Source organism: Spinacia oleracea, chromosome 6, assembly GCF_020520425.1.
Source record: "Spinacia oleracea cultivar Varoflay chromosome 6, BTI_SOV_V1, whole genome shotgun sequence".
In the NCBI taxonomy this organism is placed as follows: domain Eukaryota; kingdom Viridiplantae; phylum Streptophyta; class Magnoliopsida; order Caryophyllales; family Amaranthaceae; genus Spinacia; species Spinacia oleracea.
The window spans coordinates 150,204,270-150,218,139 of NC_079492.1; the positions used below are offsets into that span (position 1 = coordinate 150,204,270).

The following is a 13,870-nucleotide window of genomic DNA, read 5'->3' on the forward strand; positions in this document are numbered from 1 at the left end:
GGACACGAAAAAGAACTGTCCGACACAAGCACAAAGTCGTGGTCCCTTGGTCACATTTTTATGGAAAAAGCTCGACAAGGCACGACAAAACACGTTAAATTTCGTAAAATTAGGCTTAGGTACGACGGACCGGCTCAACACGAAAGCCCGTGAGCCTGGGCCCTGCTTTGAACTTTTCAGCACGAGCCGGCCCGACAAGATAAAGATAGTACTAACCTACTTGACATACTTCTAATTGGGTGAGTAAGCAATTGTCTAAATAATTTGTGAACTACTAATAACAAACAAACAATTTGCACCAAAGGGGACTACTGACTTGAAGTATTAGAGAAATAAAACGGGGTATAATGCATTATCAATAACACAACTAAGATAATTGACCCCAAAAAAAAAAACTGAGCCTGTTGACGAGCTTTTAAGCCGAGGCAATAATAGCTCAGGCTTGACTCATTAATTAAGATCTCGAACTGAATTCGTGTATTAAAATTGTGTGTTAATGAAAATTAGTCTCTATTGATCAACTATATCACACCACCAACAACATGAAGCAATTCCGGTGACCATTGTTCAGCCGGAAAATTCACCGCTGTCAACGTCTCCGGCGACAATAATTATCTAAAAATTTTCAATATTTTAACTGAAATTTACTCCATTATGTTCCCTATCTCAATTGGTAAAGCTTCATCAATACAAGAGTACCTTACTCTATTTTGATCCCACATCTCAATGGAAGTTTTCCTATTGTTACCTGTATGCCTAAGTTTTTGCACATTCAATGACAAAATTACCAACATATTCATCAATGGGTTTGAATTAATTGAAGAAACTAATGAAATCAATTTATTCCCACAAGCTACAACTCTCAAATCAAGCTGAAAAAGCCTCAACTAATTTCTCAAAACAAACAAATTAAACCTAACTCAATCAAATTCAAACACCACAGTCTACAAACTAATTCACATAAACCCAGATGCAAAAATTCACCCAATTGCAAAGTAAGGGGAAAACCCAACAATTTTCCAAGTGAAAAACACTGACATTAACAGATACCCAGATGAAGAAACTCACCTAATAGCAATAATCACGACTCAAATTTCAAATTTCAAATTTCCAGTAGATTGGGAAGATTATTTTACAGAAAAAAGGAACTTTAAGCAGAGGATAAAAGGGTAAAATTACGAGCCATGAGGAAGAACAATTGATCAAAAGTTGGTGAATTGAACAATTATTAAATTATAATTAAAGAATTTTTTGACTGAAGAAGGAGAAGACGAAATTGGCGCCATGAACAGATATCCAGATGAATAAACTATTAACTCTAACCAAACAATAATTACGAAATATGAGGAAGAACAATTGATCAAAAGTTGGTTACTTAAACTAACCCCATTTCTCTCAATCAACCACGTTTTTCAGGATGATTGAATTGAACAATAATTAAATTTCAATTAAAGAATTAGTTGACTGAAGAAGAAGAAGACGAAATTAACAGATACCCAGATGAAGAAACGCACTTAATTAATTAATTACAATATAATCACAATTGATATAATCCAAATTTAACTATACCAACCAACAACTAGTAAGTTGTGATCTAGCCGTTTCCCTAAAACTATTAACTCTAACCAAACAATAATGTGTACAAAATAACCCCAAATTACCACACCCAACTCTACTCGTCTTCAACAAATAACAAGCTACTCCACCATCTTCACCTTTCCCTTGAATTAAAACCCCCCATGCTTTTGTGCAATCCCCGTTTTGCCCCTCCAAAATCCCAACATCGTCTTCTTCCTTCAACTCCTCCACTAGTATGATCCCTTCCGGTGACGGCTCCTCCCCTTTTACCCATTTACCTTTCAAGTGGCCCCAATTTTCCGCCACCGCTGTTTCCGTCTTTACCGTCGTATTAGCGGCACCGCCGTACACGTGGACGAATAACGGCGCTTCTTTGAGATTCTTCACGATTTCCCCAACTGATTCCTGTATCCAATGATCGAATTTCTCCGGCGAACCTCTCGTCATCTCTATTGACGCCGCCGAAGCAGAGCACTTCGCCACCATTGGTTTCGCCCTTATTGGCTGTGAAGCAACCTGGACTTGACTCGGGGTTGGTATCTTGACCCAGTCTCCAACTCGGTTCGCCCGGATTGTCACTCCTCCGGTTGAACGGAGCCCCAAACACGCCATCAATTAGGGTCCGAAAATACAAAAATCAACCCGAACCCGAATTAATTAATACGTACCCAGAAGAAATAACTCAGATGGGTAGAGATAAAATCGGGAGAGATAATCTGGGTAGGAGGTAGAATCTTGAATTGGGTAATATAATCGGAGAAGAAGAGGAGAGAGAAAGCCAGTAATTAGTGATAATATATAGATCTGGATTTTATTTTAATTGGGAATTTATATGGATGGAAAAGAAGGTTTCCAAGAAAGAGTAGAATTTGAGAAACGGAAGGGCAAGCTGCAAGCGTAAGGAGGGAGGTTGCATGGCGCGCGCTTTTTGTGTGGATTCTTTGCCATGTCAGCATATAGTTATGCCAGGTCAGCATATAGTTATGCCAGGTAGGATAATTTGTTGCCAGCGTGGCATGAGAGAGAATAAGGGTGTGGGTTTAAAAGGCGAAGCGTAGGGTTGATAATTGGTTGCGTGCGTATGGCACGTGCCTTTAATGGGCCGCGGATTTCTGCACTCCACGTTTGACTATTGGAGTACGTTTTCTTGTTTTTGTTGCGTCGTTTTCTTTTATTTAGTTTGCCTTTTTTTTTACTTTTACTTTTTTGTAGAAGAATTGAACATAATGAAATGAATTTCTATCCTTTTCTATTATCGTGGACGATTGGATGAGAGTTACAAAACGTAAGCTAAAAAATGGTGTATAAGGGATTCATTACCGGTTCTTGGGTGACATTAATAGGGGTGTCAACTAGGGGTTCATCGGTCTAAATCCGGACCGGACCGATACGCACCAGACCGAAGACCAAAATTTGATAATTCAAGATCCGAAGACGGATCGATTATGCTTAGAATGAACCCGGAACGGACCGGAAAAATCGCTCCAAAACCCGGACCGGAAAAATCGCTCCAAAACCCGAATCGGACCGATTGTACCGGTTGTAGACCTATTTCTATATATTTTTTTACTTTTTATTAAAATTATGGTCAAAAAGAAAAATATATATATAAAAAAAAAATTAATTGTTTAAGACCTTTTTTGGAAGTTAAAATAAAATACATCACAATATAGTAATATGTACAACATATTAAAGGAGAGAATTAAATTTTTAAATACTGATTTTAGACCGAACCGGGTCGAAGACCGAAAATGGATATTTCTGACCCGAAGACCGAAAATTGATATTCGGCCCGGACCAATTTTTGCACTCCCCTATTGTCAACGTGGGTCGCCGACCACCCAATTTTGTAAATAAAAAAAACGTTTATATCTTATTTTTATTAGAAAAAATAAATTAGTACAGCACCTCGAGACCGGATTAAAAACGCCACAGGATACCACACTCAAAACTTATCAACTATGCTACTTAACATTCACATGTAGGGCGTGTTCGGCGGTAGCGTTTGAGGTATGGGTAGCGTTTTGACCTAGTCAAGATGCTACTTGTAAAATTTGTAAATGTTTGGTAAAGTAGCAATTTGGGTAGTGGTTAACGGTTGAGGTAGCGGTTGGGTAGCTTTTGTCAAACGTTAAAATTAGTAGCGTTTAAGATAGCGGGTAGCGTTTAACAAATTTATAATAAAGTTTTAAATGATATTCTTGCTTTTATTTTTATTTTTATAATATCAACCGCTACTTTTACCGAACACTCATAACCGCTACCGCTAATTTTAACGAAAATTAATTTGAAAAAATAGTTTTTTTTACAACCCCAACGTAACTCCTTATAGAGTTGTACCTTAGTGATATGTTGCCCCTGCGTAGAAGTAACTCTCGAATCATTATTTGTATTACTTGTGTCTTTAGATTACTACAAAGTAGAAATTTAGATGTTCATTGCATAGGTTGGCCAATGAATAATGCTTAATATTTTGTAACAAAAATGCACTTCATGAAGAATTTGTGATTATACAAGAGCTTATGTGTTTAACCAAACAACTAGTCAATCTTTAAATACCCATAAAATTCTAATTTCCCTATTTTTAAATGTCAACCAAACAATACAACAACCCTACAAACCAATGTACTCCCTCCAACCCAAATTTATTAGACCTGTTTGACTAATTTTATGGTTTCAAAGAAAAATATTTAGAACATAAAATTTTGAAATAGTAAAAATATCATCAGCTAAAACAACATAATGGCCAATAGCAAACAAGTATAGCAAAGCTTTAAAGCATTGCAAGCAACAATGTCATTCATAGCCAACTGAACTGCATTTAAGCTTCCAATAACAAATATCCAATCTACTGGAACAAAGAAACTACAAGTCTTTGGTATTGCAAAATATCTTAAAAACACAAAATTGGACCCAAAATTTAGACACGGAAATATTTTAAGTTCCCTAAACAATTCAAAAGCCTCCTTACTTCTTCTCTTCCTTCTCGGCCTCGGCAGCCCTCTTCAGTCTAATACCTTGGTGGCGTTTGTTTGTCCTCTCAAGACGAAGCTTGGCATAGGCATTGACAGCCTTCATGTCGGCTGTAACGCTCACAATATCCATCGGTACCTTGACATTCTCAATTGGCAAGAACTCACCTTGGACCTGTGTAGCATTTGCGAGTTCCTCTGGGGTTGAATCACCAGCCTGTGTAACAATCAAGTTCCACAAATGAGATGCGGATTTACCGAACTGAAAAACATTAGGGCTCTGTTTGGCTTGGCGTGAATGTTTTCAGTGCAAAATGTTTGGTTCTTTAAAAGAAAATGGCAGAAGATGGTGACAATTGGAGGGAAGATAGGAGAGGGAGGTAAGAAAGAAAGGTAGATTTTCCAAGGGAAAGAGAATTTCAAGACTAGTTTACCTTTTTCGGTTCTTTAAAAGAAAATGGGAGAAGATGGTGAGGGGAAGAAGGGAGAGAAGGTAAGGAGGAACAATGGTTTCACCCCCTTTCAAATGGAAAGTTTTTCAACCTTTGAGGGAGTTATGGAAAATTATTTTTCATAGCTTGTCAAAACCAAAAAAGGAAAAATGGTTGAAGAGGGAAAAATCGATTTCAATAAAAATGTTTCACACCCTACTAAATGGAGACTAGATGGTATAAGTTAGGTAGAAATTTTTAAATTTACCTTGAACTTCCTGGCGTGCCTTGGGAAGACAACAAGTTTAGCCTTGTAGGTCTTAAGCCTCTGCACATTAGTTTGCAGACCTTCTAGGGAGCGATTCCTGCGTCGATGGTCAACTGCAATTCCAATAGTGGGAGCAAGCTTCTTTGGGATACCAGCACCCTGAGAAAGAACGAAACCAGTATTCAAGCTTGATGGTAACGGGATAGAAAAAGAATGAGAAGCAGAAAGGAAGAACAACAATTATTTAGGATGCAACAAAGACGGAATCCTAACAAAAACGAAGAAAAAGTTGGCAGAAGACAATGTTATCTAGTATAATTTGCAAAATTATAAAGGGAATTATAATATCATAAGTAGAGCGAACAATGCAGTTTATCAATAATAACGATAATAGTGATACAGATTAAACAAACAACACTAAACACCTTCACACAGAAATAACCATTTATCCACAGCAAAGACTCACAAGCACACAAACTTGAACAAACAGCGGAAACCAAGCAACATGAATAATTCCTAGATCCCAACAACACGCTTATAGCATCTCATGTTCAAAATTACATACAGATGTGTATGAAAAAAGCCAGAATTACAAGATAATGCAAACTACTAACTATTTAGGATGCAGTTATGGAAAGAATGCATCAATGCTGAACAGTAATGGGCTTTATAGAAAATGCAGTCTATATGTAAACACTTTCTACAACAGATTAAGCTCCTGTAATTTCATGTATACAATTATTTTATGTGCAAATTACCATTAACTACAGCTCATATATCTCAAGTAGAAATAAATTTTTTTAACACCATGTACAACAGAGGGTAATGTTCAAGAAATTTGAACATATTCATAGCTAATTAAGGTCACAGCAACACTATCATGATTCATACACCAAGTTTCTGAAATACAAATAGTTACCTCAAGTTCTTCAAGAGAGAAACCCTTTCCAGCCCTGACTTTCATGTTATACTTCTGAGTTTGACCATGAACAATTGGACGAAGAGGTCCTGCTGTCGGCCTTGGGAAGATCTTTACGGCCTTCTCTTGCCTAGCTGTATTCCCATAGGAAACCATTGTAAGCGTTTACAGAATTCAATACATGGACTCGAAGCTACAAAAAAGATCTTAACACAACGAAGAACTATACCAATACGTCTCCTTGTCTTGCGGGCGGGCTGGTTAAACCATGTCCTGACATAGTTTTGCCAATGTTTCTTGAAGTGACCGTTAGGGATCACATTGTTATGCCTCACCATTGCTTACCTACAAAGAAAGACAAGCATATAACTTCAGAACAATGCTATAGCAGATTTTATTTGCATATACCAGATATTACAGCATATATTAACGCTACATCAAAACACAACTGCAAAACATAACACACTTATATCACTCTGTAATAGATGCATTTTAAATGTTAGACATATATTCATATAGGTGGTTTCGGATTCAAGACCGAATTCTACACTGCTAATTATATAGCAGTCACCACAGTACGTAATTAATTTATATCACCATCTAATAGATCATTTCAATTAATCCTCGTATAATTATACAAGTGATTGCAGGTTTCAAGCTTGAATTCTAAACTGCAAAAACCTCAGTTTACGGGAAACAACCGATTTTCACTAGGGTTTTAAAAGACAGACCAGGAACTTGAATAACAGTTTATAAAACGGAAACCGACATTACAATACCTTACTGGGTGAATCCTAGATACAATATCAGAGAACACCGAATAGAAAACCCAATCCTTTGATAAAACAAAGATAGCTCCATTTTCATATTCAGACATTTACTTAAATAAATTCATCAAAACCCTTAGTTTCTAAGCATAAACTATAGGCGTTAATACGCCATATCGCATGAAGCATCAACGCTAAAAGATTCAAAACTAGAATATTGCTTACACTACCTAATCATACGCATACTTAAATCTTCCAGATTAATTCATAAATGCGGACATGCGAGGGGGGAAATCAAACAATAGCACAAAGTTCATATATTTGAGCTCAAACAACATTTCTAATTGAAAACAAACACCAATCCATCACATACCAACAATTAGGGTTATCGATAAATCAAAGCTTCAAAATACTAAAAAAATCACGGTGAAAAAATGAAGAAAAGTTACAATTCAAGCAAACATTTCGAGCAGGTATCATACCAGAATTAATCGATTAAGATGAACTGAGTTGAAAATTCTCAGAAACGGAGAGAGAGATTACCTGAGAGTGAGAAGTCTGAAGGGTTTTCGGGGAATGAATGAGAGGAAGAGCCGTCAAATGTGTGATTTAGGGTTTTAAAACTAAGGCTTCTTATCTAAGCCCTAAAATAGACGGCTTAGATTTCGCAGCTGTTTGAGTTGGGTAATGGGCCTTTTAATGTTTTAGTTTAGGGTTGTATTACAGTAAATATTTGGGCTTTTAGGCCCTTTTTCCAATCAAGAACTCAAAAAGTCTAAAATGCAAAACTTCAAGTTTGATCATACATTAGTAGTCTATAATTATGATAAAAATATTGCTCCCTTCATTTATTTTTTATTTTTTTTAGTTGCACTATCTTTAGTCATTTATATCTCTAATGATACATTAGCTACAAGCCTAAAATCATATTTATTTATAAAAAGTAATATTTTGAAAATATATATCGAGATAAATATAACATGATTAGACTTGGTTATTGGACAGGGTAGTCCAATGGATATAGGGTTAGGGTCAAGTTAATAGGGCTTTTATTGGACAGGGCTTTTATTGGACAGGACCTTTATTGGACAGGGCCTTTATTGGACAGGGTCATTATAGGGTCAAACTTATACTACAATTATTTTGAAAATTAAAATAGTAATGATACAAAAAATTACGTGTATAGCTTCGTATTTACTTGTACTTGCACATGGCTCTTTTGTTTTTCATTTTTCATTGCTCGTTTATTGACCCGCCCACTAATGACCCGCTATTGACCCGCGACCCGCTTTTGACCCGCCCATTATCGACCCTCTAAAAATACCCCTTTCAATACCCGACCCTCTTTTGACCCGCACCGACCCTGACCCGCCCCGCCCGATAACCAGGTCTAAACATGATCACACATTACTGTATAGTTCATTATTTATAATCATACAAAATTTGATAACAAAGGGAGTGGAATAATATAGAATTGCAAATGGTGCAAAAAAAAAATGGAGATAGAACATAATATTGTAAACTAGCTAACTAATTTCTTTTTTTGGGTAATACTGGCAAAAGAGCAACCCAAGTGGTTTTATGTAGAGATTTGTTTGCCATTTCCAAAAAACTCTCAAACTAATGGCTTAACCATTGTAGTGGTTTTGATGAATTTGCTTGAGAAAAAAGTCAAAAAACTGTCGAACTTGGAGTTGAGTACAGTTTATGTAAAAGTGGAACACATTTAATAACAAGCTAGTTTGGTCAAATAATTAGCTTGTCGTTGGGTTACAAATTATATAGAAAGTAAATTAGCTTAAAATCTTAGATGGAATGGCAAACTAATTTGATAGTTAGCTTACTATTGGAGTTGATCTTATGTCCAATGATTTTTGTGTATGTTCTAAGAGCATCTATAATGATTGTAACTAGAAACTATATGTTTTGAAATTTATAAAAGTTCTAATCTAATAGCTAGACCATTGCAGTGAAAATAATAAATCGGCTTGACAAAACAAATTAGCTTAAACAACTACCTCCTAAAATGTGCCAAATAATTAATTGACAGATTTGACCAATTTAAATAACAAGTTAGTAGCTAGCCATTAAAACATTAAGCTAAACAATGAAATAGCTAGAAATGTTATGTGGCATAACAAGCAAATTGCCAAATTGGCTTGCCATTAATTTAGAGATGCTCTTATATTTAATGTTTGACTAAAAAATTATAATATAAGGGTTTCTTTTCTTTCTTTGGAATATATGTTTTTTCCTTTAATTAATCTCTATTTTTTATTAAAAAAAAGTACACAAAAATTAAGATAATATTCTCTCGAGGTTGTACCTTAATTAGTTTATTTAAAATAGAATACTTTAACAAAATTATTACTATATATGTAAAGATCATTAATGTAAAACAGTTGTTTGCACTTTTGTGAATCACATGAACATTGTCATCCAAATTACATTTATCACTCCACCTTATAAGGTAACGTCTCATACATCTAAGAATGCAAAAGGGATCGACATAGAATCAATGGGCAAAAACATTTTTCAATCACAAACTTTGGTTTACCCTATTGCCCCACACATATTACTTATTAAGAAGGTATTTGAAGAGAATGTGTTAACTTCAACTTGTAAAGTGCTTATAAATCATTATATGCAATGTTTAAGTTGTGTATGGGTCCTACCATCAAGATAGGCCTAAGATAACAAAGTAAATGTCGTCGGTGTAGAGCATGCAGAGACCAAAGAACACTGAAGAACATACCGAACATTAAAGTTAGACCAGCTTTTGTTGGACTAGTTGTACGAGATCTTGTCAAGAGAGAAAAACCTCAAGCGGCAAAGCAAAGCCACCCGCTCAGATCATACCAAAGTCCTGACAGGGTCAGAAGGCTCAAACTAAGTGGTATTGGTACGGCAGGATAGATGACAAAAGTAAGTACAATGATGTCACACAAGTGGCGACATCTGAACACACCAAAGCACAGAATAGTGCCCCTATGAATACCAACCACATCTATGATGAGACACACAATATTCTCGGCATTTGCACCACCTCTTATCTACTTTCTCTCTCTAAAGATATCTTATACACTTGCTGACTTAGACATCAGAGGGAGTTTCCTCGGTTAAACCCCGAGGTTATCTTACGTTTGCTCTGCTTGACAAGATCGGGCTCATCCAAACCATTCTCCCAGTTTCACACCCCGAACAAGTTAATAACATATAGTATAAGCCAAAGAAATGATGTTCATGTGCGATCCAATTTCATGTAAAGTTCAAACGTCATGTGTATCATCTTTATCCATGCCTAACTCTATTACATACTTGGTTACTTTTAGGGAGTACATTATAATTAGTGATTTTGATAATTTGTAAACGTTATAATTTAATTTTCACTCTGATTTTCAATATTTAACATACACCACCTTTAAATAAGAAGTTGAGACATTCGGTGGATCACTCTTGTATGTTTAGATAGAAAATCAAATAAGATAAATTTAGATAAATAGCAATTAAAATAAAATACACTGGGTTATATTCACATTATTTACACATATTTTTAATGAAATTATTTCACCTTAATTAATTGAACTTAATTAAAACTTATTTAGCTATAATTTGTACTTGGAGTAAGCGCAAATTCACAATTCAATAATACGAGAATCAATTTCAATACAGCACAGCAAACATCAATACGGAGTAAATGAAGAAAGAGAGGAACTGTTCATGCTCCAACAATGAAGGAATTAGAAGAATTATCCAGCAGAGCTAACATTTCTCACTCATAAATTCATAATATAGTCATCAAAATTTTAATTCAACTTCTGAACTTTTGTAAAGCTAAAAGTCTCACTACCACAAACTAAAATGTTTAGACAAAATTAAACTCGAAACAACAGATCACTTCTTCTTCTCGGCACCACCAGCAGATCTGCCAATAAAACAATCAAGAATGGTTATAATCAAAACAGTCGGATCATAATATAATCATTCGGGAGACGGAAAATTAGCAGTAAATATGGATGAATTAGCGGTAAATATGGAAGAATTAGCGGAAATGGAAGAATTATACCTCATCTTCCTGAGAACATTTGACATCTCCTCTCTCTTCTTCTTTGCCCTCTTGTGTGTTCCGAGCTTTCGCTTGGCCACCTTCAATGCACGCTTGTCCTTGCCGACCTTCAACAACTCGGTGATTCTCTTCTCATAGGGAGCAAAACCAGCAACCTCTCTGATCAGACTCCTCACGAAAAGAACCCTCTTACTTGTTTTCTGCAAACCAAGTAATATATAATATCAGTAAAGATGTAAACCTATAATTTTGAGACTAAAATTAGAATTAAAAATTCCAGTGTAGAATTAAAAACTGGATATGAATACGCAAGGAACGCACCCCTTTCCTGTCGGATGGCCTTGGAGCCAACTCCTTCTTGGTGACAATGTGACCCTTGTTGAGGCCAACAAAAAGACCCGAGCTTGGTGGTTTGGGAGCCATTACCTGAAAACAACCAAACCGAATGATAATCAACTAACTAAAAGAATAGATATTCAACAAATGAACAATAACACAACATGTGAAACACGCTCAGTACTGCCAAATCCCTAATTTGAAATCAGAAGCATACAAGTTAGTATATTACCACCATGAACATATCAAAATCAGTTTTATTAGAAGGATATCCAAATAACTAATTCAAGTAAAACCAGAAGCAACGGAATGGAGATCGGAAACCTACAACTACAACAATGCCAGAAACATTCTCAGCCGAAACAACATTCAAATCGCATAAAACCTAATAAACAAGTTCCCAAACAAGTGTTACCTAATTCTCTAATCATCCCACGGACGCTAAAAGGCGAAAGATAACATGAAAATGGTACAATTTTGGTCTAATTTAGCAAATTAGGTAGCGAATTGTGTACCCATATTAGCGAATTAGGTAACCGTGTCCCAAACTCCAGGCTAAATGTCAAGTACCATTACAGGATTGTAAGCAAACTAGAAGACAAGAAACACAGTCATCCAAACACGTGTTACCTAATTCTCTAATCATCCCACGAACCCTAAAAGGCGAAAGATAACATGAAAATCGTACAATTTTGGTCTAATTTAGCAAATTAGGTAGCAAATTGTGTACCAATATTAGCGAATCAGATAACAGTGTCCCAAACTCCAGACTAATAGTTAAGTACCATTACAGGATTGTAAGCAAACTAGAAGACAAGAAATAAAGTCATTCAAATCAGCAAGCATATCAATGGTTTCCATGAAAATGCTCACACATTTAAACAAGGCACCCAAAATATAAAGAAACTAGCAGAGAGCACCCAAAAACAGTCCATTCTACACTGTTTATACTGTTTATAAGATAACACACCATCACCACAGTACGTAATTAACTTATATCACCCTCTAATAGATCATTTCAAAAGTAACTCCTATAATTCCACAAGTGGTATCAAGTTTCAAGCTTGAATTCCAAACTGCAAAGACCTCAGTTTACAGCAAACAACCGATTATCACCTGGGTTTAAGAAGACGGACCAGGAACTTAAATAACAGTTCATACAACGGAAGCTGTCATTAGTATGCCTCATCGGGTGAATAATAAATACAATATCATATAACACCTAATTTAAAAACGAATCCTCCGATAAATCAAAAAATGCTCCATTTTCCTATTTAGGTAAACAAATTCATAAAAATCACTAATTTCTAAGCATGAACTACAGATGTTAGTATGTCATATCGCATGAAGTATCAATGCTAAAAGATTCAAAACTATAATTTCTTGCACTACCTAATCATACTCATACAAAAATCTTTCAGATTAATTCATAAATGCAGGCATGCGAGGGTCGAAATCAATAAATAGCACAAAGTTCGATATATTTGAGCTCAAACAACATTTTAAATTGAAAACAAACATTAATCAATTAAATCTGATACCAAATATTAGGGTTATCAACAAATCAAAGTTTCAAAATACTATCAAAATCACGGTGAAAAAACGCAGAAAAATTACAATTCAATCAATCAAACATATTCGAGCAGGTATCGTACAAGAATTAATCGATTAAGACCAAATGAATTGAAAATTCTCGGGGACGAAGGAGAGAGAGATTACCTGATAGTGAGAAGTCTGAAAGGGTTTTCGGGGAATGAATGAGAGGAAGAGCCGTCAATTGTGATTTAGGGTTTTAAAACTAAGTCTTCTTATCTAAGCCCTAAAATAGACGGCTTAGATTTCGTAGCTGTTTGAGTTGGGTAATGGGCCTTTTATGTTTCTTGCAAGAAATATTTGGGCTTTTAGGCCCTTTTTACAATCAAGAACTCAAAAAGTCTAAAATACATTTCAACTGTGTTCATCAATTAATCTATTATCTATAAACTAGTTTTTGGGTTCGGAGTGTACTGCGTGGTATTACATGTGTTATGGTTATGACTTTCTGTAATTATACATTAGCTGGAAGCCTTAAATTATATTTTACAAAATTGATATTTTAAAAATATATATCGTGAAAAATCTAACAGGATCTCACATGACTGTATAGTTAATTATGTATAACCACAAAAATTTGATAACAGAGAATGGAGTAATATAGAATTGTAAATGGTGCAAGTAAAAAAGAAGGAGGAAGAAGATAATATTGTAAAGTAGCCAACTTTTTTTTGGGGGGTAATGTTGGTCAAAGAGAAACTCCAGTGGTTGTATTTAGAGATTGGCGTGGAATTTACAAATAAGTCTCAAACTATTATCTTAACCATTCCAGTGATTTTGATGGGAAAAAAAAATCTACTACTTAAATAAAAAACTTTGGTTTGCCCTATTCCTTCATACATTATTATTTATTAAGAAAGTCTCTGGTGATAATGTGTTAACTTCAACTACTAAAGTTCTTATAAATCATTATAAGAGAAAGCAATGTTTAAGTTCATAA

At 35.2% G+C, this 13,870-nt stretch overlaps 3 protein-coding genes across 4 annotated transcripts; all 3 read right to left on the minus strand.

The window, feature by feature from the left end:
• Positions 1 to 1,501: 1,501 nt before the first annotated feature.
• Positions 1,502 to 2,387, minus strand: LOC110801324 (uncharacterized). The gene has a single exon (XM_022006669.2). It carries the CDS (start codon positions 2,188 to 2,190, stop codon positions 1,564 to 1,566), a length of 627 nt encoding a protein of 208 aa, XP_021862361.1. The 5' UTR covers positions 2,191 to 2,387; the 3' UTR covers positions 1,502 to 1,563.
• Positions 2,388 to 4,339: 1,952 nt separating this feature from the next.
• On the minus strand, positions 4,340 to 7,617 carry LOC110801326 (60S ribosomal protein L13-2). 2 transcript variants are annotated; one of them, XM_022006671.2, is made up of 5 exons: positions 7,479 to 7,617; positions 6,398 to 6,513; positions 6,169 to 6,302; positions 5,250 to 5,408; positions 4,340 to 4,767 (listed from the first exon to the last, which is right to left on the minus strand). In XM_022006671.2, exons 2-5 carry the CDS (start codon positions 6,504 to 6,506, stop codon positions 4,546 to 4,548), a joined length of 624 nt encoding a protein of 207 aa, XP_021862363.2. In that variant the 5' UTR covers positions 6,507 to 6,513; positions 7,479 to 7,617; the 3' UTR covers positions 4,340 to 4,545. The 2 variants fall into 2 exon arrangements, with proteins under 2 accessions (XP_021862363.2, XP_021862364.2); XM_022006672.2 differs by lacking the exon at positions 7,479 to 7,617 and adding an exon at positions 7,418 to 7,470.
• A 2,942-nt stretch (positions 7,618 to 10,559) lies between these two features.
• LOC110801346 (60S ribosomal protein L36-1) lies at positions 10,560 to 13,204 on the minus strand. The gene is made up of 4 exons (XM_022006697.2): positions 13,057 to 13,204; positions 11,323 to 11,427; positions 11,002 to 11,201; positions 10,560 to 10,860 (listed from the first exon to the last, which is right to left on the minus strand). Exons 2-4 carry the CDS (start codon positions 11,422 to 11,424, stop codon positions 10,830 to 10,832), a joined length of 333 nt encoding a protein of 110 aa, XP_021862389.1. The 5' UTR covers positions 11,425 to 11,427; positions 13,057 to 13,204; the 3' UTR covers positions 10,560 to 10,829.
• Positions 13,205 to 13,870: the final 666 nt, after the last annotated feature.